Source organism: Nothobranchius furzeri, chromosome 1 (genome assembly GCF_043380555.1).
Source record: "Nothobranchius furzeri strain GRZ-AD chromosome 1, NfurGRZ-RIMD1, whole genome shotgun sequence".
NCBI lineage: Eukaryota > Metazoa > Chordata > Actinopteri > Cyprinodontiformes > Nothobranchiidae > Nothobranchius > Nothobranchius furzeri.
In genome coordinates this window covers 40,427,135-40,451,876 of record NC_091741.1, presented here as the reverse complement: position 1 = coordinate 40,451,876, position 24,742 = coordinate 40,427,135, and the positions used below count along the sequence as shown (strand labels likewise).

Sequence of the window (24,742 nt, the reverse complement as noted above, 5' to 3'; positions counted from 1 at the left end):
TCAGCGTGTGACACACTCCTGCTTGTGCAGCAGCTACAGTGTGTATTTTGGGATGTTATCACTCTGCTGCAGCTTATGAATTGACTTAAGTCCCAAAGCAGCAGCTTAGATTTTCAGCAAACTGCATATAAATAACAGATTTCTAAGATAACGGCTTCTTTTTGTGCTCAATTTAACAGTTAAAGTGAAAAGTTAATAGAAAAAAAATTTTTTGGTCTAGTTTTATTTTGGATATGTCAGTTTAAGTAAGTGCTGCTCAGTGGCGGATCGTGACTCTCCTGCCTGTGAGGGAGCTGCTGCTGCTACTCCACGCATCTCCCTCCCTCCCCTGTCACTCTTTGTCTCACTCCAAATTCATCTCATTCATCTCTTAACCACCACTCTCCTACTCAAACGCATTAAGCTAAAGTTAGATTTATGTCAAAAAAGCCCAAAGACGGTCTTTGTCGAGCTGCTCCTGAGTTATTCAACATGTGCTAGACGTTTCATTCTGAAGGGAGGCGGGTGGAGGGAACAGTTCCCACAATCGTCACCATGCTGTAACATCTACATGAACATCAGTGAGTCAGAGTAGTCCAACAGGAAGATATAATTACTATCATATTACAATATTTCAAGGTAATTTGTGAGATATTTTTAACATTAAAGGGAAAATTTGACATGTTTTCCTGTGATTGTTTAATTCAGCCAGCAGCGTTGGAGTGTGACACGTTTGTGACAAGAACCCTGAAACAACAAGTCTATAAAGCAGAAACAAAGATGTCAAAGTTTAATCCAAACATCAAAGAGAAGTTGAGCATTATGGGTCTTTTACAAATCAAAACAGACACGCCCATTTTTGTGTGTTATTTTATGTGATATTGCAGAATCCCAGATAGCACCTGAGTGTGTTTTGTGAAGGACTCTAAGCTACTGTTGCAGCAAAACTTTTGCTCATTAACTATAAAACTGTCATGTCGGAGTTTAACTTTCTATCCCACGTGCAGAATCAGAGCCGGAGACGAAGGTAAGAGACAAAAATAATATTTATTAAATGATGATAAGAATGGAGAGTCACTCTCGAGGAAGCTCTGGTGTTAAGGGCAGAATCTGACGGGAGAAAAAGATCAGGGAGATGAGGAGATGGCAGTTGGGAGAGGAAATGGTGCAAACTGAAACAGTCTTACTTTAGAGTGGTGATCTGTAGATGCTGAGAAGGGAGTAGGTCAGGCCTGAGGTGGAGGGGAGCTGAAGCAGGGTCCGGGCTTAGGAGACGAGGAATGAAGGTGATGAGTCCCAAAACGTTGAGCGAGGCAGGCGGGGGGAGAGAGCGAGTGGGCGAGCTGGCTGACAGAGAAGACAAGAAGAAGTGGAGCAAAAGATCCGCAGGTTATGGCTGGAGAGGTGATGAGGGTAAAATCTGCTGAGGAAAAAGTAGCGATCACTAGAGAGACAAAGAATACGCACAGAGAGCTCGAGATTTGCTCATGTACCCAAACGAGTTAATCATCCGACGCCGTGTAGGTCTCAGACTGCTCCTTATGTACCCAGCTGGTGATTGCAGCTGAATGGCTGCAGCCGGGCAGCTCTCCGGAACCGCCCACCTGCAGGAGAGAGGTTAGTGTGGGGAATAATATACCTCAGGCCATGACAAAAACTGAGTTCAAATGGTAGAAATGCCTTCTAGAGTACTAGAACCCCCCAAGGTGCTTTACAACACAGTCATTCATCCATTCACACACATTCAGCCCTGGTGGTGATGAGCTACAGTGTAGCCACAGCTGCCCTGGGGCGCACTGATGGAGGCGGGGCTACCGAGCACTGACACCACCAGTCCGTCCGACCAGCAGGCAAGGTGGAGAGTCTTGCCCCAAGGACACAACTTCAGCAGCAGACTGAGCGGGGCTCGATCCTGCAACCTTCTGATTATGGGGCGGGCGCTACGAAACCATATTTGTTTGTGTTGGCGCTGATCGGCCATGATGGCATCTTGAATTGGGTTGAAAAGTTAATTCAATAAGTGAAGATCTCAGGATATCAATCATAACTTGGTAAATTTCCTGTAATCATAGAACCCCCCAAGACACTTTACAACACTGCATTCATTCTTCCAAATCCATCAAGTGGCTCCGGAGGTTTTCCGCAGAGACAAAAACATTATAGGCCACCTCTTATTGAAAGGTAGAAAGGTTTTCACCACGTGCGCTGTAGCACCAAAGATCTTTAAAAAGTGGGCGGCTGCTTTATTTATTGTGGTTTAGGTATGCACTGTTATCTAGATTCATCACCTTTTCCCTTTTAATGAACGTTCCAGTGGGACAAGTGTGTTTAGGGTCTTTGTTGGCGTTCATTTTCCGAAACATTTTACGTCCTCACGTTGAGCTGAAATGTTCAGGTTCTAAATGCAAACACGCTGCTCTGATACGCGAGATGGAGAAGGACCTGGACGTGAACGTGCAACACATTCTCGCTCCCAGCGCGTCAAAAACAAACACTTGGTCACCCACCCTCCGCCTCAGACCCCTGACGCCAAAAGTGCCCTTTTTCATTACGTATGTGCGAAAAGGGTTTTTTTCCGTTTTCTGACTGCAGATCCCAATGCAGCGTTACACTGGCGTGATGGGATGTCCGCAGCCAGGGCACCAAACAAGCTCATTGTACCTCACCCTAACCTTATCCTCTTATTTACCCTTCCCTTCACCCCTATCCTAACCTTAACCATCTTGCTAGCGAACACGTTAGTGATGTGTCGATCGCTCTAAAAGCCGGCTCTATGAAGTGAACGGCGGGAGCCGCCTCGTCATTGGTCGGGTTTGGACTGAGCCAACGCGAGGGGGAGGTTTCAACTACCACGGTGGAGGTTAAAGGTAGAGGGTATGTGTAACCTCCCCCTCGCCAGATGGTATGTTCTAACGTTCCCCTTGGGCGGCAAATACGAAAATTCACAGTCAGAATGCAGTGAGAGTAACGTTTTAGGTAGCAAGAGCGTTAAGGTTAGGATGAGGGTGAGGGGAAGGTTATAAATAGTGAAACGTTAAGGTTTAGGTGCGGTTAAATGAGCTGGTTCTGTGCCGCATCAGCAGATATCCCATCACGTCAGTTTGATGCTGCATTGGGATCTGCAGTCAGAAAAGGGAAAAAAAAACTTTTCGTACATAAGTAACGAAAAAGGGCACTTTTAGCGTCAGGGGTCCGAGGCGGAGGGTGGCTGACCAAGCGTTTGTTTTCGACGCGCTGAGAGTGAGAATGTGTTGGAACGTGTCATTATCGGCCATGCACATCCATGTGGCTTACATTTGTTGAAATTCAACAACCTAATGGTTACATTACAGATGAGCTTGTTTCGGAGAATTAAAACAGCTGATGTTAAATGCTATATATGCAGTAGTGAACATGGACCGTTACAGTTTCCTCCTGTTGGGTCTTATCCCAGGGTATCCGCGGGTCCTTAAAAAGTCTTAAAAAGTCTTAAATTTGCTTTTCCAAATTTAAGGCCTTAAAAATCCTTAAAAATGACAAATATTCCTTAAATGCAGTTTCCAAAGGTCTTAAATCTCCAAAAACGCAATAAACAAAGTTCTTTTATTGCTATGAAATTTTAGTGAATTTCTAGTTGGTGTTCAGCGTTTTTTTATGTACGATGTTGGCGTAAGTGGAACCGTACACACTCAGCTGGTTGTGAAAGGGGGCTATTTTTAGATGAGCACATTAGCTGGTTAAGCTAGTGGGAGCTTGCGCCATGGGGAAGTGCAAGTTTAATGGTAACTGGATGGCTAATCCCACGTTCGTGACGTGGTTAGCACCGGTTCCAGGCAATAGCTGGAAATTATAGCTTGAATTTAATTTTAAAAATAGCTTAAATTTGGTCAAAGTGGCCTTAAAAAGGGTCTTAAAAAGTCTTAAATTTGGCTCCCTTAAACCTGCAGATACCCTGTATCCGAACACCTCTCCTAGTTCTCCTTCTGACTCCTGAGAAGTTTGTTTTCAGATGGTTGTGCATAAACAAATTTTGCATATTTCAAAACTTGCCGGCCTTGGAGGGTCTGTGGTCGGGCGGTTCTGGGGTTGCAAAGGTAATTTAATTAACAAACTCTCCACATGAGTAATTGCTACTCTCTAAATCCACTCTAATCCCCCTTCAGAGTCCTCTTCCACAGACTCGACCTGGACGGGGCACAGGCAGGCTGACTGTCCCACACAGGAAGTCATCCAATAGTCAGACTGTTTGTTTCTGTCCTCACATGATGCTCCATGTTTCTGCTGGTCTTCGTACGGTGTGTCCTCTCTCCAAACATCATCCGTCTCAGTAAATGCCTCCCACATAGCTCCATTCTCTTCATCTCTGTGAATATTTGAGATGCTGAGGTCAAAAGGGCACCTCAACGCTCCATAAGAAGGTGGAAATGATCACTGTGACCTGGTGCACCAGGAGGAGATTAATGACATTCCTAATTGGAGAATCCACTGAAAACAGCTGGAGTCATTAATGTTCAGCAAACATTCAATCTGCCCCCAAATACAAATATTTTCTTTGTGAGATTTATTAATGGAATCATAAATAGCAGGTTTGTATCCAAATGAGAGCATCTTCCAACCAGATTACCCATAAATCGTCACCGTGGACCTTTTTGATCATTTAACTAGGTCAGTGCAGTGAAACAGCATAACCAGTAACTTAAAGTATCGGAGAAAAATCGTGTTCTGAACATGCAGCTGCAAGGAAAGAGCTCTGTAAATCATAAGGAGTTGATGCCTGGGAAAATATTTCAGCTGTTTTTTGTAAGAAGATAATCTCATTTATTTTACAAAGAGGGGGCGGGGCCTAACTAATACTGTGGTGGTGTAGTAGGAGGAGTTGCCCGGAGGACCGGGAGCATGGAGCTGCAGTAATGAGCGCCACAAACTGCCTCACCCTCCCGGTCCGCCAGGCAACGCCTCCTAGTGGCACCTTTTTAAAACTGGAAACTTGAGTGGAGTAAGTCTCTGGTAGGGAGGTGACTTACTCTTTAAAATCCTTTACACAAACTTTGTAGTGGTTCCTATATTTATCATGTCCCATTTTCAAGTATTCTACTAAATAAATACAGACTAAATGTAAACACATAGAATATTTGAAAAGAAAATGTGTTTATTTTATTTTCGTGGTAGTAGAAGTGAACCGCATCAGAGCTGGGCTTCAGACGGCAGGATTTGGAGTCATTTCCTGATATTTGGGCATCTTGCCTTGAACTGGATAACAGCAACATGACTCTACCACTGACTCTGCTTGCTCTGCAACGTTTTATCTCCACAAATAACACAAGCCTGGGGGAGTTCTGCTGTGTGGTGGAGTTGCTAATGCTAATGGTAAGCTTCTACTAGCCAAGACGTTCTCTGCAGTTTCTGGGACGCTAAACCAACAACAGCCTTCCCCGTTGCGAGTCAACACAGAGGTGAGACCACCAATGTTAAGTGACAGTGTGACGTAGATCTGTCAGGTTTTTACTGTCTTGTCTATTTTCCGTCAGAAGCTAATGCAGGACATAGGTGTAGGAGACTATTTTCCTGTTCAGCCTGCATGAAAAACTCAGCGATTGTAATCAGAAATGTTTTTTAGGGAACCACACCTTTAATCATAATGAATGCTGCTCGTTTGTGCAGTAGAAGCTAATTTAGATGCTATAATAACTTCTTCAGCTAAAGAGGTGTTTATAATGTAATATAACAGACTCAGATATTCATATGATCTTGTTTGAACCCATTTAAGATTGATTTTCCTGTAACTAGATGCAACGAGCTTTAGCAGCCTGCTGTGAATTCTTGGTTTATAACAATCCCTGATAAATTACCTCGACAAGGCTGGAATAAATCAAACTGTTTTCATAACCTAAACAACTGCTGAAGCATGTTTTCACTGGAGGTTGTGCTGTTGGGATTCTGACAAAGGCTAATAGAATAATTGTCATTTGTAGTTGGTATCCTGAAACCTCCTCAGGCGCGGTGACGGAACTTATCAGCAGTTTAAAAATGAAAACGAGCTGAAATTGTGCATCTCTGAGGGCTGCCGAACATCTGTGAGACATCAGTGCTGCTGGGAAGTACCAGTGACCCCAGCAGGTGGTCTGCGTGTGTGTGGGTGGATATTTGCGTACAGCCCACGCCACACGTGTGTGTGAGAGTGGAGCTGTGTGGTGCGGCTGGTTACGGTGGTGCTGGTGGTGAAAAGCGGCACCTGCATGTTCTGAGAAGAGTTCTCTGAATAGCTCCATATTTGAACAGGCACTTATCTGCGGATGAAGCTGCAAGTGACTCAAGGCAGCTTCCTGCTTCTGGCGGAGAGAGAGAGAGAGAGGGATGAAACGAGACCATCAACTGTAATTAGAGCTCTCTCTATTTGGAGGCATTCTGAGAATATTGGAACAGGGTACAAGTGGGTCAAAGGAAGTGAATTAATTAAGGGTCCAAGAAGTGGTTCCTTAGGATGGTTGTAAAATCTGCATGTTAGTGTTAGGCATAGTGCAGATTGTGGAAGGCCTGATGCAGCCGTTTTCTCTTTATGAGGATCTCCTGTAAACACACTTTTGTTGTTTTTGGGTGTAAACATTTATAATGATGTTTACGTCTGAGGGCTCTGGAACGTCTGCTGCGGTCTTCTTCGTGGTCACTGGAGCGTTTTCAGCAGAAACGTTTCTGGTTGACCACCATCTGTTTAGCTTTTGGGGTCTGTTTCGCTGCCATGTGACATCCGTGAGATCGCTGGGGGTGGGGTACATTCGTGGACTGTTTCGCTGCCGTGAGAGAGTTGGGGGGCCCTTTCGTGGGCCGTTTCACTGCCGTGAAAGTGAGAGGTAGATTTGGGGGACGTTTCACTGCCGTGAGAGCGGGGAACAAAGAAATAGTTGTGCGTGGAACTTTTCGCTTCCATACTTCTCCCATTAGAGAGGGGAGCGGGCGGATTTCGTAGCCGTGGCTCAGTGCCACGCCTGAGGTGAAACACGTGCTGTGCTGTTTAACGAGGCAATCGCTTGTTTAAAATGGCTGCCATACATTATTTACTTTGTGCACGTTGCCTGAAATTAACGCAACACATGCGAACTCTGCAACATACGAGTAACCAGTAGGTGGAGTTGAGAAAACGAGCGAGACACACTCACCGTCTCCAGTTTAGACCATCTACGATATCGCTGCTGTCTTTTTTTTCTGTCGTGATCTCAAAATTAACCAGTTCGTGAGCTCTTTCATTGATGCCTTGTTTGTTTTGGTTGTACCCACAAACCTGGCTTTCTGTCTCTCGTCCACCCCCTAGTGGAACACTCCAGTACTACATGCAGTGTAGTGTTTAGGAGAAGCAAGTATGTGAACAAAGATGGAGTCTGCTCCACCGCAAGGTTAAACAGCAAGTATATTCCAGGCCTTAAATCAACACAGAGGCGTTGTTTAAGAATCAGACTTTTGTGTGATTGTGACTCGTGGCACACTTTTTGTATTTTGGAGATCTAGGAAAGATAAAGTTTTCTTACTTTAGATGAGAAATGTGTTTACACAGAAGGTTCAAATAGACGATAAGGGAAATCTCTAAAGAGATAATAGAAAATGCTGTAGAAAAGGATTAGTGAGATAAATCTGGGTCAGAATGGAGATATGGATGAACTTTCTACTGATGAAGTCCATGGGAGTACCACAGGGCTCCATCCTGGGTCCTCTCCTCTTCTCAATTCCTATGCTACCACTTGGTAAGATTTTAGCAAGTCTCGGGGTTATCTACCACTTTTATGCAGATGATTGCCAGATCTACCTTCAAATCAGCCAACAGCACTCATTTTCTCTAATGTCAGAATGCCTCTCCCAGGTCAGATCCTGGCTTTCTCAAAACTGCCTTCGGTTAAATGACAGCAAATCAGATGCCATACTTTTTAGCCCCACTAACATGAATGGTGCTTTAGATGTCTCAACTCTCCCACTCAATCTCAAATCATGTGCCACTAGCCTAGGTGTGAAACTGGACTCTGACCTTTCAGTGTCTTCACAAGTCAACGCTACTGTTAAGTCCTGCTTTTTCCAACTCCGCCGCATCACTTGTCTTAAGTCAATCCTCAAACGCCTGGATCTTGAGTCAGCCATTCATGCTTTTATTACTTCACGTCTGGATTACGCAAATTCTGTCCTGATTGGGATTAATGCTTCAGCCCTAAGCAAACTGCAGAAGGTTCAAAATGCCACGGCCAGATTTTTAACCAACACCGACAGACGCATGCACATCACACCCATCCTCGCAGATTTACACTGGTTCCCAGTCAAATTTAGGATTAACTTCAAGGTCTTGTTATATGTTTACAAGGCTTTGTACTGCCCATCCCCATCCTATCTGACGGACCTGCTGACCCCGTAAGTTCCCACCCGTGCCCTTCGGTCAGCAGATCATCTGCTGCTTGTTGTTCGGAAGGTTCGGTACAAATCACGGGGGGAGCGTGCCTTCCCTTATGCAGCCCCAAAACTCTGGAACTCTCTGCCCCTCCGTGTGCGTCTGGCTCCCTCTGTTAGCAGTTTCAAGTTGGCCCTGAAAACGCACTTCTTTAGCATTGCCTTCCCTCCGTGACACTTTTCATGAAAATCCAGCACCGGATTTGATTTTTTAATTATGTTTTTATGATTCAGTAGCTCACTTTTGGCACCTCACACCATCTGGTAGCTTATTTGGTTTTATTTGTGCCATTTCAAATGTTTTTATCATTCGTCGCATTATTTTATTTTTTGATAGTGCTGTTAACTGTTCTCCTATTTTATTGTTTTTATTAGGAATTTTTATCTCCGACTATTTATGCTTTGTTCTTATGTATTTTGCCTGTTCTTACTGTGTTTCTTGTTCAAGCATTTGGCTTTTTATGTACAGCGCTTTGGTTAGCTGCCATGCTATTTTGAAATGGTGCTTTATAAATGAATATGGTATGGTAGAGATGCAAGCGTCCTGCACAGGAACATAAATAAATCCATAATATGTCTGTAGATCCCAGATTTCTCAGTATTACAGCATAATTATTAAAGGATTAAAGAGAATTTTCTCATGTCGTCTCAAACATGTGATATAAGAATATCAACATGTTCTCCATGTCTATGGCTTCACTAATTGAGTGACATGTTTACAGTTCAGCTTTACGTATTCGTGTTCGCTGTAGAACAAGTTAACTCCAGTTTTGTTTTAAAAGAGCCAAACGCTGCCGTTGTCTGTTAAATCATCTCTCTGTGAGGTTGAAGAAATTTGCAGAGTCCAGAGGTGACCAGTGAAACGTTCCTGACATTTTGAGAAATAGTCTGTTTTGTTCACCCATCATCCTTTATTCTTCTGTCCTTTTTCTTCTAAATGCCATTTCACCCTTTTTACACGGTTTATGTCTCTCTTCCCCCGTTTGTTTTCTTATGGCCAACGCAGATTGACGAGGTTCCTGGAATGGATATAATTCACATTTTCCTTCGGTCAATCATTCTGGAAAACAAATTTTTTATGACTAAAGGTCACAATCCCTGACATAGCACCTATAAAGGGTGGAAACAACTATTAAAAAGTACATTTTAAACTCACTCCTGATCATTTTTATTGGTCTATTAGTTAAAGTTTACACTTTATAGTATAAAAACACTCTTACCTTGAAAGTGATCTTTCCACAGCAACTGAAGAAACACCAAATGTGTCTTTTTAATCTTCTGAAAGGTTTTTACTCTGAATCTGTTCAAAGGAACATCTTTAGTGGCTCTCACACGTATTTACTGTATTACAGTTGTAACGAGTATTTTTGTCATGTTCTGGCTAAGTCTCCTGACCCATGACTTACAGAATCAATCACAGAAGGAGGGTTTAAAACAATATTTTCATAAAGGAGAACTAAGGGGCCGCCGTGGACGTGAGCCGAGGGTCCGTACAGGCACGTGACGTGGAGGTCGATTTAGTGGAAGGATGGCTGGAGCTGGAGAGGGAGGTGGTCAGGTCTGAGGAGGGTTCGAGCTTGAGGGAGGTTCTCTGGAGAGGAGGTGAGTGCAGGGTGAGTGGTGGAAGGCGGGTCGGTCTGGCCGGGCAGGGAGGACGTGGTCCAGAGATGATGTCCATATGGTTATGGTTGGAGAGCTGGTTGTGGAAAAGGGTACCTGGAGGCAGGAAGAGGGGTTAGGGACTCGAGAGGCTAGAGTGGAGCAACACAGGTTTAGTTGGCACACTATCTCAGGCCCTGTCCACACGTAGCCGGGGATCTGCCAAAACGTAGATATTTTTCTACGTTTTGGCCTGTCATCCACACGAAAACGGATCTTTTTAAAAACTCCGGCCAAAGTGAAGATCTGCGTTTTCTCCGTTTTGGGTGTCTGCGTGTGGACAGACAAAACCGGAGTTTTAAGGTCCGTAACGTCACTTTCCGCGACAAAAAAAAAATGCTGACATCACGTGTGCGACCTGTGTTTACACTAGCCGACAGCATGGATGCCCTCAGAGCTGCGCTCGCTTTATCAGTTGTCCAAGCGCTTTTTGCTTGTTTGTTTTTGCAAGCGGAATTACTGCTCCTTGCGGAAGACCACAGACGAAGGACGAGGTTAAGAACGGGGGAAGTACTGCCGCCTACAGGTCTGGCATGTCCTTAACAACGTATTTATCCGGGTACGTGTGGACAGATTTTGTTTTTTAAACGAGGTGGTGTGGATGCAAGTTTTTGAAGGGGCGGATATTCGTTTTTAAAACACCCCGGCTACGTGTGGACTAGGCCTCAGGTTGAGCAGAGCAATACCCAAAGTGAGTAATCATCCGGCATGGTGGGGTTGTCTCCCTGCTCCTTATAAGCCCAGACCGGTGATTGGGAATCTGCTGCAGCTGCCCGCTCCTCGGCTCCACCCACCTGCAAGTGAGCACTCACACAGGTTAGAACCACTCACCTCAGATCCTGACCATTTTTTCTGTTATTACCCGCTCTCTTGAGCCCAGTCAGCCTGGTTTTAAACAATCGTTTCATATCCTGGAAGCTGACGTTTCTTGTTTGTTGAAGCAACAGTTTGTTGTTCTAGTTGGAGATTTGTTGCTTTGTAAAATCTGATTTCTGCTCCATCAGTGAATCTTTAACTTAATGTTTTTATTGTTTGACACCAAAATAAATTTGTGATGTTTGATTTTTTTAAATCCTGGCTTGAATGCAGCAACATATTCTAATAAAAATGAGGGAGACAAGTTAATTAACTTAATTTTTGCGTTACTAACATTGCAAATTGATGAAAACCTTTAGTTATTTTGAACATGTTAAGTTCCCATTTTAAATTTGTATTTCTCATTTTAATCCTTATTGCAATTCACAATTTCCCTTTTCCATAATTCAAGCTAAAGATAATTAAGTATTCCTACACAGAAGGTGCTTTTCAGCTGCAGGACAAAAGTGTGAATTTTAAAATTGAATTTGAAACAAAAATCTTCCAGATAAAAAACGACGTCACATAAATGAGGTCAAGTCTTTGCTACTCTCTGTGTGTCGGATAAGAACAGAAAACCAGTCACATGAAGGAAATGATCACTTCTGATCAAGGCCTCCAGTACAAATCCTCCACATTGACAGAAATTGTGAATGAGGTGAGAATGAAGATAACTCGTGTCAAGGTTTAACTTGGTAAAAGGAATATTAGCGCTGACCAGCTGGAAATATTTCCCTCAGTGTTTTTATTTCTGCCTTTTATTCTCAGTTTGTCTTTGAACCGACGAGCTACGATCTTGTGAGGCGCGCTCGCTTACAGACGAGAGCAAATACGTTTTTTTCTGCCACAGAATGACTTGGAACTAAAAACATAAAATGGTGACTCTTTTGAGCATCATGTGATCGCTGCGATGGTGAACCGTCTTTGAAGTGAACGGGTTGAAGAACTCATTCTGGTCGACTCAGCACCAACACACACACACACACACACACACACACACACACACACACACACACACACACACACACACACACACACACACACACACACACACACACACACAGACACAGACACAGACACAGACACAGACACAGACACACACACACACACACACACACAGAGTTGACTCTGTTTTAAGGTTAACTCGGATTTAGTTTTTAGACTTATCAACTTTGTTGTGTTTTTAAAACACCTTCAGTTTCGGTAAAACTTTTAATAAAGTTTTAACCAGGTGTTTTATATAATTGATAAGTTGTCTCTTAACTGTTAACCTTATAGTGACATTTTCCTTTAGCATTGTTTTAATAATGCTCGCTATCTGTTTGCACTTGTTTTTTGAACCATTGACAACAATTAAACCCATTCTAAATCCACTGTCACAATTCCTATGTTACCCCCTCCTTCACATTTTAACTCCTCCTGTCAAGAACGTAACCTAACAGTCATGTTTTTGGACTGTGGGAGGAAGCCGGAGTACCCGGAGAGAACCCACGCATGCACAGGGAGAACACGCAAACTCCATGCAGAAAGATCCCAGGCCGGGAAGCGAACCCAGGACCTTCTTGCTGCAAGGCAACAGCTCTAACCACTTTTTACATCTTAGGTGTGTTCTTGCTGTGCCGTTTCTCTAATTCCATGTTGTAGTTCTTTTTTTTTTTTTAAACACAGAACAGTTCTGTTTACCTGTTTTCTCTGCCTGAGGAAGTTTGCAGCCACAAACGAAACGTAGCGGGAAAACAGGTAAACTGAACTGCTCTGTGTTTTAAAAAAAGAACTACAGCATGGAATTAGCTCTAACCACTGCACAGCCTCATTCTGGTTCATTCAAATCACTCGTGATTCCCCGACAGATCATTTCCAAACCCTCATGCATCATTAGATTCACTGGAAAGTCTTGGTAGTCGTGACCTAAAGCTGTAGCTGCAGGGTGACCGTGACCCTTTTTCACCCCCTCTCTGATCTCTCGTCATCGACTTTGTCCACAAGTTGACAGTTTGGTAGATTCTTTCCGGTGTTCCCTTTTGGTCTTTGCGTCTGCTGCCACCTCTCTGGGATGCTCGAGTGCCACGTCCGGACAGACCGAGTGCCTGTCGGATGCTAGTCAGCTCCTGGAGGCAGAGCATTAGCATTCACTTACTCTGGGAATGCCCTTGGCTAGCCGTCTGCTGACTGAGACGTGAGCAGCATCAGATACACCCACAGAAGCAAGTGGAGGGGCAAAGAGCAGGAATTGAAGGAAAATGTGTGTAAAAGAGCAGTGGTGGTGCCTCTCGGATGGTAATCGTGTACAGTGGTGTTGGCTCATTAGCATTCTTCATTAATCTTGCTGTTATTTCACAGGGGGGTTGGCCTCATTCTGTGCGATCATACCCGCAGAATAAGTTTGTAAATGATGTGTGGGAGAGCACATCTACCCGTACCACTGGCTGATATTTGTTTTTACGGAGCAGAAGGTGTGAGTGGGTGTGCAAAAATAGTGAGCTGGGAGATGGAGGGCTTGTGTGCATTTTGTCTGACAGAAGAGGAGCGAGCAAGGGAGAGGAAGGGGAGGAAAGAAGTTGGGGGGAGGGAGCTGGAGTAGGTAGGCGGGGAGAGAGGAGGCGAGTGTCGCGGACAGTAAGGGAGGGAAGGAGCAGCGAGCCGCTCGCTTGCCGGAGCTGCTGGAGTGTGTGATCGTGAGTGCTTCTTGAGCCGTTGTGTGAATAAAAGGGGACGTTTCTTTTTTTTTTTTTACTTTATTTTTTTACTTAAGCCTCTGATGTTTGTATTTTTTTTTCTTTCTCAAAGTGCAACATCAAGCCTCCTCAGCAAGAGCAGAACTTGTCTGCAGCCCTACCTGGGATTCTGAAGAGGACCCAGGAAAGAGAGCGCGCTGCCAGGTAAGAGAGTGTTCAAACACCATTTCAGGATTGCGGCGTGGAGATGGAGAGAGGGCAGACGCACGGTCGAAGGATGGCTGAGCTTTGTTTGTGATGAGATTTTGAAATGAATGCACGCTGCCTGAAATGGAGGTTTTTCTTTTTTTGATGTGTGTGAGCCATGTCTGCAAACACGGCTCACAGGACGCTGCACTGTAAGTGTGACTGGAACAGTCGGGTCGTGTTCAGGCAGGGAAGGAAGCCGTGGCTGTGGATCAGAGGTGACAGATGTCAAGAGAAGTCACGTTTACGATCATTCGTTACTCAAAACAGGAAGAGAGATTTGTAAGAAGAGGTCTGTGTTACAGAAGGGTTGTGTGTGTGTGTAGAGCTGCACACAGGTATGGTTTGTGAGATTGGTTTGGGTCTGTTTTAAGTGGGATCTGGCTGCATGGGAACTGTGGCATCAGAGTCCCGGTGAGCCTGAGATCTCACAGCGCCACAGTGAAGGGAGACGGTAATTGAGCTACAGAAAAGACATCACATGTAGTATCTTCAGCAGCTGTATCCTGTATGAATCTGGTGTTGCTGCCTCCTCTGCTGAGGTTTTGTTTTGCTGTCATCTTAATGAGAAGTTACACTTTAATCGAATCACTGCACTGCCTTCCCAGCTGTTTGCCATTTCCTCCCCCTGTCATCCCTTATCTCTGCTCCGCTATCTTTGGCCTCATTATTCCAGATTCAGCTGAAATGAACCTCTAGTTGTCCTTCCTTTTGTCCATCCATGCATGCTGAGGTCCAGCACTGAACAAAGACAGACTTTGAGGCTAAACAACGCTTCTGTGTTCCTCAAAGAGGTGAATACTGGCTGATTGCTGCAGCCCATGTTGAGTTTTCCTCGTCTGGAACGAACTAACACACAGCTCTCGTCTTGTTTGATTCCTGACTCCATTTTTCCACTACTTTCTACATCCTTTCTTCTCTTATATGAGGTGGAGCAATTTCCTTCGAGTTGCTTGAAATAAACTAGAGCTGAGTAATGATAGTGGCCCAAGAACATCTGCTCCTCTTTTCTGCGTTGTTTTTTGGGGATTGTATTGCACATCTTTTATGTGATCTGACTCAACAACCATTTGTGTCCACGTGTTGTGATCCGGCTGCGAGTTCTCCCACAGCATCAATAGTTAATGAACGCCTCAAAGTGCCTTATCAGTGTTTTTGCTGAACAGCTGCTCCATTTAAATGGGATACTACACTGTAAACAGTGAGTGTGTGTGGGCGATAGGCTGACCTTCATGTCACCTTGTTGTGTTTACAGTGGGTGTGACATGAGTTGATGAAACGTGGCAGAATGCGAGTTTAATAATGTAAGACTCATAGAAAATGAAGTCAAAGGTGGGAAACAGTGAAGAGAATATTTTTTTACACAAATTCAGTGTGTGTAAAAACGTGTGTGGATGCTCTGAGCCGATCGCTCCATCCTTGAACTGCCCAGAGCGGCAGGCAGCTCCTCTCGGTCCACTGGATGCTCTCCCTGTGACTCATTCCTTCGTTCACTCTGATTGGCTGGCCTTTCTACTCCAGGGAAAGACAGGATAGAGCGGGTTTGGCCCCTTATGGGCAGGGATCAGCCGTTCCTTTTCATGCAGCGTCCCACAGGATCAATGACTGAATGTTAAAAAACAGATTTTGAAAGTCATTGAAGCAAATTATAAAAGTAAATGTAAGTAAGGTTGTGTTTGTTGGCTCTGAAAAGTAAAATTTGATCTTTGTGTGGCCTTCATCCCTCTGTGGATGACACTCTGACACGTGTGACTGCTCAGAGATCGAGCAGGGCGTGGAGCGTCATGCCTGCTGAGACCCCGCCTTGTTTGCTGCTTTCAGAAGGCCCCAGCTGAGACATGGTCCAAACTGCTCCGCCCACACTGCCACTCAGTCAGTCAGACGTTGAAATTTTTATTTTATCTCAGTGGGAAGAACCTCTGTGCTCAGGGTGAGCAGAGCTGATTCAGGACCTTGGACAGAGCTCCTTTAGAGCTGGAAAAGCGGGGCTTCAGCACCAAGGACAGTGCCACAGGCAGCAACCTCTTTATAAAGCTCTAAAAATGTTGAGGATGTTAATAGAAAGCATTCATGTGGTGATTGGATTATGCAATGTGGGAAACCGACACATTTGCATTGGTTACATAAAGAACCTTCTCTGAGGAGCAGATTATGGCCCGAGAACAACAGGAAGGAGCTCAGCTTTAACAGGTAGGCTTGTGGGGGTAATTACACTTTCCGCCATCATGGTGAAGCCTCCAAACTGGGTTTTTTGTCACATTGCATCTGATTCTGTGGTGCACTAGTCAAGGGTTCTCCTGTCTTTTTACTGATGTAAATTTTCAGTTTCATCCAGCTTGAATTAAAAATCACACAAAGCCCATCGTTTCTGTAACGGTTTTCTTTTAACTGCATTGTTTGTGTTTTTTGCCAAAAATAATCTACAAAAACATGTTTATTTTCCTTTTCTTGCTTTTTCTTTGCACAAGGGTTGATTTCTCATTTCTCACCTGTTGGGGCATCAGTTAAGGATAGTATTCAATAAATTACACATTAGAAAATGCACAAGGAAAAGAAAAAAGTCAATTAACTGTTTTATCAGGTTTTTAGTAGGAATGTCCGATCATTTCTGTCAATTAATATTATTGGTCCGACGTGGATGAAACAGTCCGCTGGGACCCAGGGAATACTGGACATCGGTAAAATGTCCAGTATCCAGCATCCCTAGTTTTCACATATTGTTTTATTGCTAATAAATAGTCTCCCATGAGTTTTTGGGCCGCAGTATTATTTTACTTGGATTTGGATTTAAATTTTGCATTTTGGATGTCAACGGAAGGAGCCCTCAGCTGTCCTTATAAGAGATAGTAAAAAGGCAGTGCATCAGGATGTTACACAGTGTAGAACATAAAGTCTGGGTTATTTTTTTCAGCTTCATCTGTAAATTAAAAAAAGAGCACCAATAATTGAAGCTCAGCAAAACCCAACAGTCTAGATTTAAATCCTATTGTTCGGGGTTTCTGTACACAAAGTTAGCATTTGGGTGAACATACATGTTCTTGTTCTTTTGATCATGTAAGAAAGTAAAATGTTAAGTTCTGAGGTTTAGTCCGTCGCCCTTTCTGTTCTGTCTGTTTCGAACAGATTCATGTAACATAAGACCTCCCCTTAAAAAGCCGACAACAAACTAATACACAAGTCGTGCACTAGAAGGAACTCTGTCACTAAATAATTTTGCACTACGTTGTACAAACTGTAAACTGATTATTGGTTTGAAGGTAGTTTTATTTAAATTATGATAAAGCATGCACCTTAATCAGCAGCTAATCTGACAAGAGTTGCAGGAACTGATCCAGAGTCTGTTCAGTAACTAAAGGACTGAAGTCTCATAAAAGCCGGCAAACGAAGCGTTTCTTCACAGAAATACTCGATAAAAGTGCGATTGAAGTGTATAAAACTGTTAGAATGGATATATTTGATACTTATGACGTATTGTTCTCTTTGAAGCTCATGCTGCTGTTTCTTCTTCAGACTTACAGATTATTGCATTATTTTATTATTGCACAGGTTGAGATTACAGACACAAATGACTACTTTTTACTTTGCTCTGTCCAGTTCACCTGTGCAGTAATAAAGAGCCCCTAAATCACATTTAAATTGCCTCAATTCTCAGGTAACTGTATTGGTTTTTTTTTCATGGACAATTGTAGTTTTGTGTCTTTGCATTTAAATTTATATTTATAATAGTAGCAAAACATCAAAAAATGTGCGCATTCATCACAAAAAGCACATTAAATGGGTGTTTAATCAGATGCAAAGACATATGTTTCTATATTCCTGCTTGATTCTGCTCTCATTTATTCTCTAATCGCTCAAGTTTCGCGCCCCTTGTTCCTCTCTGTCCATGCATACGCATGCAGCTCATTTAGCTGTTGGCCAAACGTGTTTAAATGTGTTCATAAGACTCATAAATCAGATCATCACGGTCACGACGTCCACACGATTATTTCTTTTCACTTTGCAAATTCTAAAATGCGTCCTCACCAGGTTTTCTCTTCCCGTGGGTCTGATCCAGTTCTTGCTCACGTGTTGGACAGGTTAGACACCACTTGAACTGCATGGTGATGAACACAGCTGGAGAGATTCCCCTTAAAGTCTCTGTTCTGCCCATGAAGTGATCCTCACGCAAGAAAAATCTTGATGTTGGGCCAAAGGGCTGATGGCAGAAGGTGAGCACGTGAAGAGCGAAGTGATGCAAGCCGAGTTTCAAGCGAAAGAAATGAAGTGCTGTGATGGCGTTGGAGCTAATGGGTGTTTTTCCACCGCAGCACACCGTAGCCGTGGGTCTTGCTGCTGTGTGTGGATCAGTGAGCCACCTTTTGGAAATGAGATCTGAGAGGAAAAGCGGAGCTGCTTTTATCACTAGATCTCTGACTTCACAGAGAGGCTGACAGGATAGTGCAGTTTGCATCAAACTCAGCACGCGGGTTACTGAAAGGTAGAAGGAACTCTGGAGAAGCACACCTCAGGTGTTTTTAATTGTTGCATAGCAACAACTCGTCGCTTTTCAGCGGATGCAGCGCCAAGCCTAAGCTGGTTTTGTGTTTGACAGAATGTGAAGTAAAGGTACTGGGAAGAGAATAAAGGGCAGCGCAATACGCGTGATTCTATACAATATGTTTTTGTCTCTTTAAAAAAAGCTTTTGGGCCAGCTGCTGTGAGTCTGTTAGGAGTATCATCTATGCATGTGAGGAGTAGACAAGCGCTCGTACAGGTTCAGCGTCTGGAGACGTGTGCAGAAAGTGGACAGTTTCACCGCTGATCCCCTTTTAGGAAAATATTTCTGTCTTTGTAGTACATTAAAGCTGGAAAGCAAAATGTTAAGGGTTGAAACAAAAAGGAATATGTCAGAAAGGTCCAGCCGTCCTAGAAACACGGCCTGCGTCCAAATCCAGCAGCAGCATCCTTGTGAGGATGCATCCTACCAGGTCTCCTGAGGTCAAATCCTTCCTTCATATTCCTGTCCTCGCCTCAGCGTACGTCCTGTCACCTAGCAACCGTGATGGTGATAAACCGATGATAAAACTAACCATAGCTGAGAGTTACAGGACATGCTAGCTCATTTAGGAGGATTATTATTATTATTTCTGAGAAAAATTACATTTCAAAAACAATTGTGAAAAGGAAAAGTGCCTAATGACACAATTGCGTTGACCTTTTAATTTATTTTTACTGGTGAATCATAATGTACTCACATTAAAGTTATAATCCTCTCGCGCCACATACCGCCAACTTTACAAGAATGAAAATCTCCCGTTGGGCCCGTAATGAATCCTGGGGTCGCCTTTGCTGATGAGGATACATCACACCTGCCCTTCGAATTCATGAAAAGCACACCTGAGGAAACATTGTGGGCATCCTTTGATTTAGGACAGCCTTGTTGCTTCCCTGTGCTGTAATCAACCTTGAGGTGTGCGCTCTGAAAGATGCGTGCAGCACCTGAATCTGGACACACCCACACATTGCTCAGCCATGAGCTCATGCTGTCGCAACTCTGTAAATTTGACAAAGTTAGTAGTTTTTTGTGTATAAGTTTGCGTTAGCTGTGGTGTCAGAGTCAGCCTGGACTCATTCTGCCAGATGAATAAACTGTTTCAGATCGGATCCTCCTGCAGCTGGGAAGAAAACTTCCTTTGGCGGGAATTTTCACAGTAAAATAATGCTGAGACTTTCAGACCTGAACTTTGGTCACATAAACGTATTAAAAAACACCAAACTCTTCCAGATCTGTTGGCCTAACTAAAGATTATTCACTCCAAGTCCCTGAAATTGTCTCGTCAGTAACTGTTTAGAGATTATCTAAACATGGTAGAAGGGGTTTTTATTCTATGATGCAGAGGCATCGGTAGCTTTGTCAGAGCAGCAATACAAATTACTAACCTGCTTTTAGTACAAATATAGATTTTATTCTCTCAGACTTGGTTTCAGTGGTTATATGTGTAAAGGACATATATGTTACTGTATTAATAATAATAATATAAAAAAATAGTAGTAGTCGTCGTCTTCCTCCGGGTCCGGGTCGCGGGGGCAGCATCCCAACTAGGGAGCTCCAGACCGTCCTCTCCCCGGCCACCTCCACCAGCTCCTCCGGCAGGACCCCAAGGCGTTCCCGGACCAGATTGGAGATGTAACCTCTCCAACGTGTCCTGGGTCGACCCGGGGGCCTCCTGCCGGCAGGACATGCCCGAAACACCTCCCCAGGGAGGCGTCCAGGAGGCATCCTGACCAGATGCCCAAACCACCTCAACTGGCTCCTTTCGATCAGGAGGAGCAGCGGTTCTACTCCGAGTCCCTCCCGAATGTCCGAGCTCCTCACCCTATCTCTAAGGCTGAGCCCGGCCACCCTACGGAGGAAACTCATTTCGGCCGCTTGTATCCGCGATCTCGTTCTTTCGGTCGTTACCCAAAGCTCATGACCGTAGGTGAGGATTGGGACGTAGATCGACCGGTAAATCGAGAGCCTGGCTTTCTGGCTCAGCTCCCTCTTCACCACGACAGATCGGCTCAGCGTCCGCATCACTGCAGACGCCGAACCAATCCGCCTGTCGATCTCCCGATCCCTCCTACCCTCACTCGTGAACAAGACCCCGAGATACTTAAACTCCTCCACTTGAGGTAGGACCTCTCCCCCGACCCGGAGTTGGCAAGCCGCCCTTTTCCGGTCGAGAACCATGGTCTCAGATTTGGAGGTGCTGATCCATATAATAATAATAATAATAATAATAGTTGTTGTTATTATGATTACTATTATTTTTATTATTTTTATTATTATAATGACTTCCTTGCAGAGCTAATCTCACAAGTCATGTGCTCACACTGTGTGACCCAGTTCTCAGATGACTGCTCACACGACGTCTGGTAGCAACATGTCGGACCTAAAAATGTGCTATAAATAGCAGTTTTACACAGCACGTCGGACTTTTTATTGTGTTGTTGTTGTTGATGTCTGTTGTCCTTCGACAGTGCTGCAGGATTGCCTGCATGATGTTATCCAATGGATGGGGTCCAACTTCCTTTCTTTAAATGAGGGAAAAACTGAAATAATAGTTTTTACTCCAAATGACCGCCAGCACCATGGATTGGACCTTTCATCGTTGCCCCCCTACAAGAAGTCTGTGGTTACGAACTTGGGTGTCAAGATAGGCTCTCGTCTGCGATTTGATAATCAGGTGAACTCTGTTGTTCGTTCGTGCTTTTATCAGTTAAGGCGATAATCTAATATTAAGTCGATCTTCACAAATCAGGAGTTGAAAACTGTAGCCAATGCTCTTGTCATCTCTAGGCCAGAGTACTGCAACTCCCTCTATGCTGGCTTGAGCCAGTCATGGTCCAAAATGCTGTTCCCAGATTTCTGTATGAAGCACGTAAGTGGGAGCATGTCACTCCCCTCCTGACCGCTTTGGACTGGCTACCGGTGAAGAGTTGCACCTTGTTCAAAATCCTGGTCCATGTTTTTCAATCCCTGTCTGGATCAGCGCCACCATGTTTAGCCTCCCTGCTGAACCGTTACGTCCCTGCAAGATCGCTACGTTCGGTTCAGCGTGCCCTTTTGGTGGTACCGCCATCAAAGCGTAAGTCCAGCAGTGATCGTGCCTTTGCAGTTCTGGGTCCTCGGCTTTGGAACCAACTCCCACAAATGGTAAATGACCCGCACTTGTATAGCGCCCCTCAGAGTAAGGACTCCAAAGCGCTTTACACTACAGTGTATCATTCATCCATTCACACACGCATTCACACATAGCCACAGCTGCCCTGGGGCGCGCTGACAGAGAGCAAGGTGGGTTAAGTGTCTTGCCCAAGGACACAACAGCAGAATTCTCTGTCCAGAGCCGGGATCGAGCCTGCGACCTTCCGTTTACTGGACAACCCACTCAACCTGTTGAGCTACTGCTGCCCCTGAGAAACCAGGCAGACAAGAAACCAAACAGGCCACATCGCTGCCCACTTTTAATGCAAGGCTTAAGTTGTATTTTAGATCTCTTCCTTAGTTGTTTTTATTCACATTTTAAAGTTTTTGATCACTATTTTTATTGTTTTTAGCTCTTTTTTTGTTTTAAAATGTTTTTATCTCTGTATTTTATTATAGATTTGTTTTATTGTGCTGCTTCTTTGCACTATGGTAAGCACCCCGGGCCCCCTTGATTGCAGGTGGGAAGGGGCTTTATGAATAAAATGATTGATTGATTGACACACAGGCATTTATGAGGGTTAGAGGACGAAGATGGAAAAAAGAAATTAAATCAGTGTTTTTTCTGTTTAATCTGGCATAAAATCACTTTCTTGGAAATCCTTGTCACTGAGTGTGTAAAAAGTGTATAAATAAAAATGACCAGCGTGCGTTAATGTGGAAATAGCTGGCCAGCCATGTTGACGCATGATTGCGCATGCGCCATGAGCGGATCTGGTACTTTTTGGGTCGCAGCTGCTCGCAGCGCCACTTCAGCAGTGCGATACCCTCACGAGGGATGACCAAAATATCAAATACGCCCAAAAATGTGTGCAAGCTTACAATTGCTGATAGGTAGCTGGCCACGTGGTGTAAGCCACCCCTCGTAATCCTGTATGCTGAACGACGCACAGCGCAAAATTTGCCCCAATCTCGTACACTTTTGCACGAGCAGTAAATCAGCTCACAAAGTAAAAAGGTCTTACAGTGTACCTGGCTTTAGGCACAGTGGAGTCACTAAAATGAATGAAAGTCAATGGAGGTCCACGCAAACATATAAATACAAGTATGTGTGTGCACGCTTGCTTATGTGCACAGTACAGGCCAAATGTTTGAAAACACCTCCTCATTCAATGTGCTTTCTTTATTTCCATGACCATTTACAAAGGGGCCAACAAGTGCTGCACACCTCTGGGAACTCCTCCAAGACTGATGCAAAACCATCTCAGGTGACTACCTCTGGACGCTCATCAGGAGAAGGCTCAGCGTGTGCAAAGCAGTAATCAGAGCAAAGAGTGGCTTTTCTGAAGAAAATAGAAAAACATGTTTTTAGTTATTTCACCTTTTTAGTTCAGTGCATAACTCCACGTGTGTTCATTCATAGTTTTGATGCCTGCAGTGAGAATCTCCCCGTGTAAATGGTCATGAAGATAAAGACTACACACTGAATGCGTCCAAACTTTTGGCCTGTTGTGTGTGTGTGTGTGTGTGGGTGGGGGTGGGGGTGGGGGGGTCGTGGTGGATGGATGCTTCTACTGAGCCAGGATCCTCTGGAGGTTTCTTCCTGTTAAAAGGGAGTTTTCCTCTCCACTGTCGCTGCATGCTTGCTTAGTATGAGGATTGCTGTAAAGTCACCGACACTAGTCAGTGACTCGATGCAACCTGCTGGGTTCCTTATATAGGAAATGTTTTACTGATTGGCTTGATGAACTGAATTCAATTGGAATTGTTTAATTTGTGAACTGCCTTGAGACGACTATTGTCGTGATTTGGTGACGTATACATAATCAGAATTGGATTGAAACGGGCCGGGTCAATGAGAGAAAAGCATATCTGGGATGAACAGAACTTTGTCTGCTGACTAGTCAGAGTTATCTCTGACCCGGTTCTGGTGGCAGCCCTATTTTCTTCTCAGAAATATAAACAAAAGAAAATCCTACTCTACAGGAACCTCTGTGTTTTTCATTGGCTTGTTTTGGGGGACCCAGCTGGTCACGTACAGAACCAGCAGGTCAGTCCTGGACCAGTCTGGTCAGCTCCTCTGGGTAACTGGTGTTGTTGGTGTCAGTGATCATGTTAGCTCCGTGTTTGCTGCTTTTAGAAGATCTGTGATGGTGAAAGGGGAAATGACAGACCCTAAGTTAGGAGGCTATCTTCAGATCAGACTTGTTCCTCCTGAACCCATCCTGCCCTGCAGCGTTGCAGACTGTGATGACTGCAGGAGGATCCCCGATCTGTGTTATAGAAGATCTTATTACAGATGCTCCTCATAGAGCTTGTAGCTGCACACACACACATGCAGGTCATGCATGGAGATCTATGAGCTAGTTTGATTTTAATGCTTTAATGCTCTTGTATCCTGAGGAAGAGAAATGTCTTATTTTTTATTTTATTTCACCTGATTTCTCATCGCTCCTCTCAGACCAGCTGATGAGCTGTTTGTGTTTGTGGGAGATCATGAATTATTCATCCTCCTCACCTTCACCTGCTGCCAGAAGTCGTGACTGAGTTCCGGGCAGGAACGCGCCCGCACCAGAAAATCTGAAGCCAAATGAACAAAATCTGCCCGTCCACATTTGAGTCAACAACCTGAGCGCACCCGCGTGTGAAGAATAGTGACACATCGTGTTAAACAGCTCCCTGCTTACCTGGAGGGGCGAGTAAACTTCACCAGATCCTGAGTTTCGGAAAACCGCCTGCCGAGTTTTCCGTTTCAGCACAACTCAGCCTGCAGAATTTCAGCCCTGAAATATAAAACATCCCACTGGAAACAGTTTTTCTCTCCCATAACTGTCAGCGTAAATAACCTCTCCAGGTCCTGATGTGACAAATCCCCCAGAGAAGAGAATTACCCAGAATGCACAGAGCAGCTCGGGAAGAGGATGGGCTGCATCGTCGCAGTTCAACCTCAGAACTAAAATGTCTCCAGAGAGGAACTCCAGAGGAGGCGTTGACCCGTTTCACGGATTTAAAGAGGTAGAAACGCGTTAATGCATTTAAAAATCAGGCGTGTGTTTTGCATTTTGTTGCATCATCCCACAGGAAACGGATTTTAAGCTGATTCTGTTGTGATGAACAAATTCTTCTTAATGCACCAAAACAACACGATTAACACAATTAGGTGGCAAACTCGTCAAATGAGGAGGAATTGCAAAGCTCAGAGATGAGAACAGGAAGCAAAATGCGCATAAAGCTGTTTCAAAATAAAACAGTAAATTAATAT

The 24,742-nt window shown here is 44.2% G+C and overlaps 1 protein-coding gene across 7 annotated transcripts in view; it reads left to right on the top strand.

Moving 5' to 3' along the window:
- Positions 1-24,742, top strand: part of syt1a (synaptotagmin Ia) — a 296,089-nt gene that overhangs the window by 136,656 nt on the left and 134,691 nt on the right. For 4 of the 7 annotated variants that reach the window (XM_054739791.2, XM_015961176.3, XM_070547869.1 and 1 more), the window contains one exon: positions 13,681-13,772. Coding sequence is in view for 2 of the 7 variants with exons in the window: in XM_015961153.3 (XP_015816639.1) it covers positions 13,933-13,966 (34 nt within the window). In the remaining 5 variants the exon portion in view is untranslated. Of the gene's footprint in view, positions 1-13,425; positions 13,569-13,680; positions 13,773-13,819; positions 13,967-24,742 lie in introns of those variants that run through there. The other 3 variants (XM_015961153.3, XM_015961146.3, XM_015961161.3) reach the window with 2 other exon arrangements.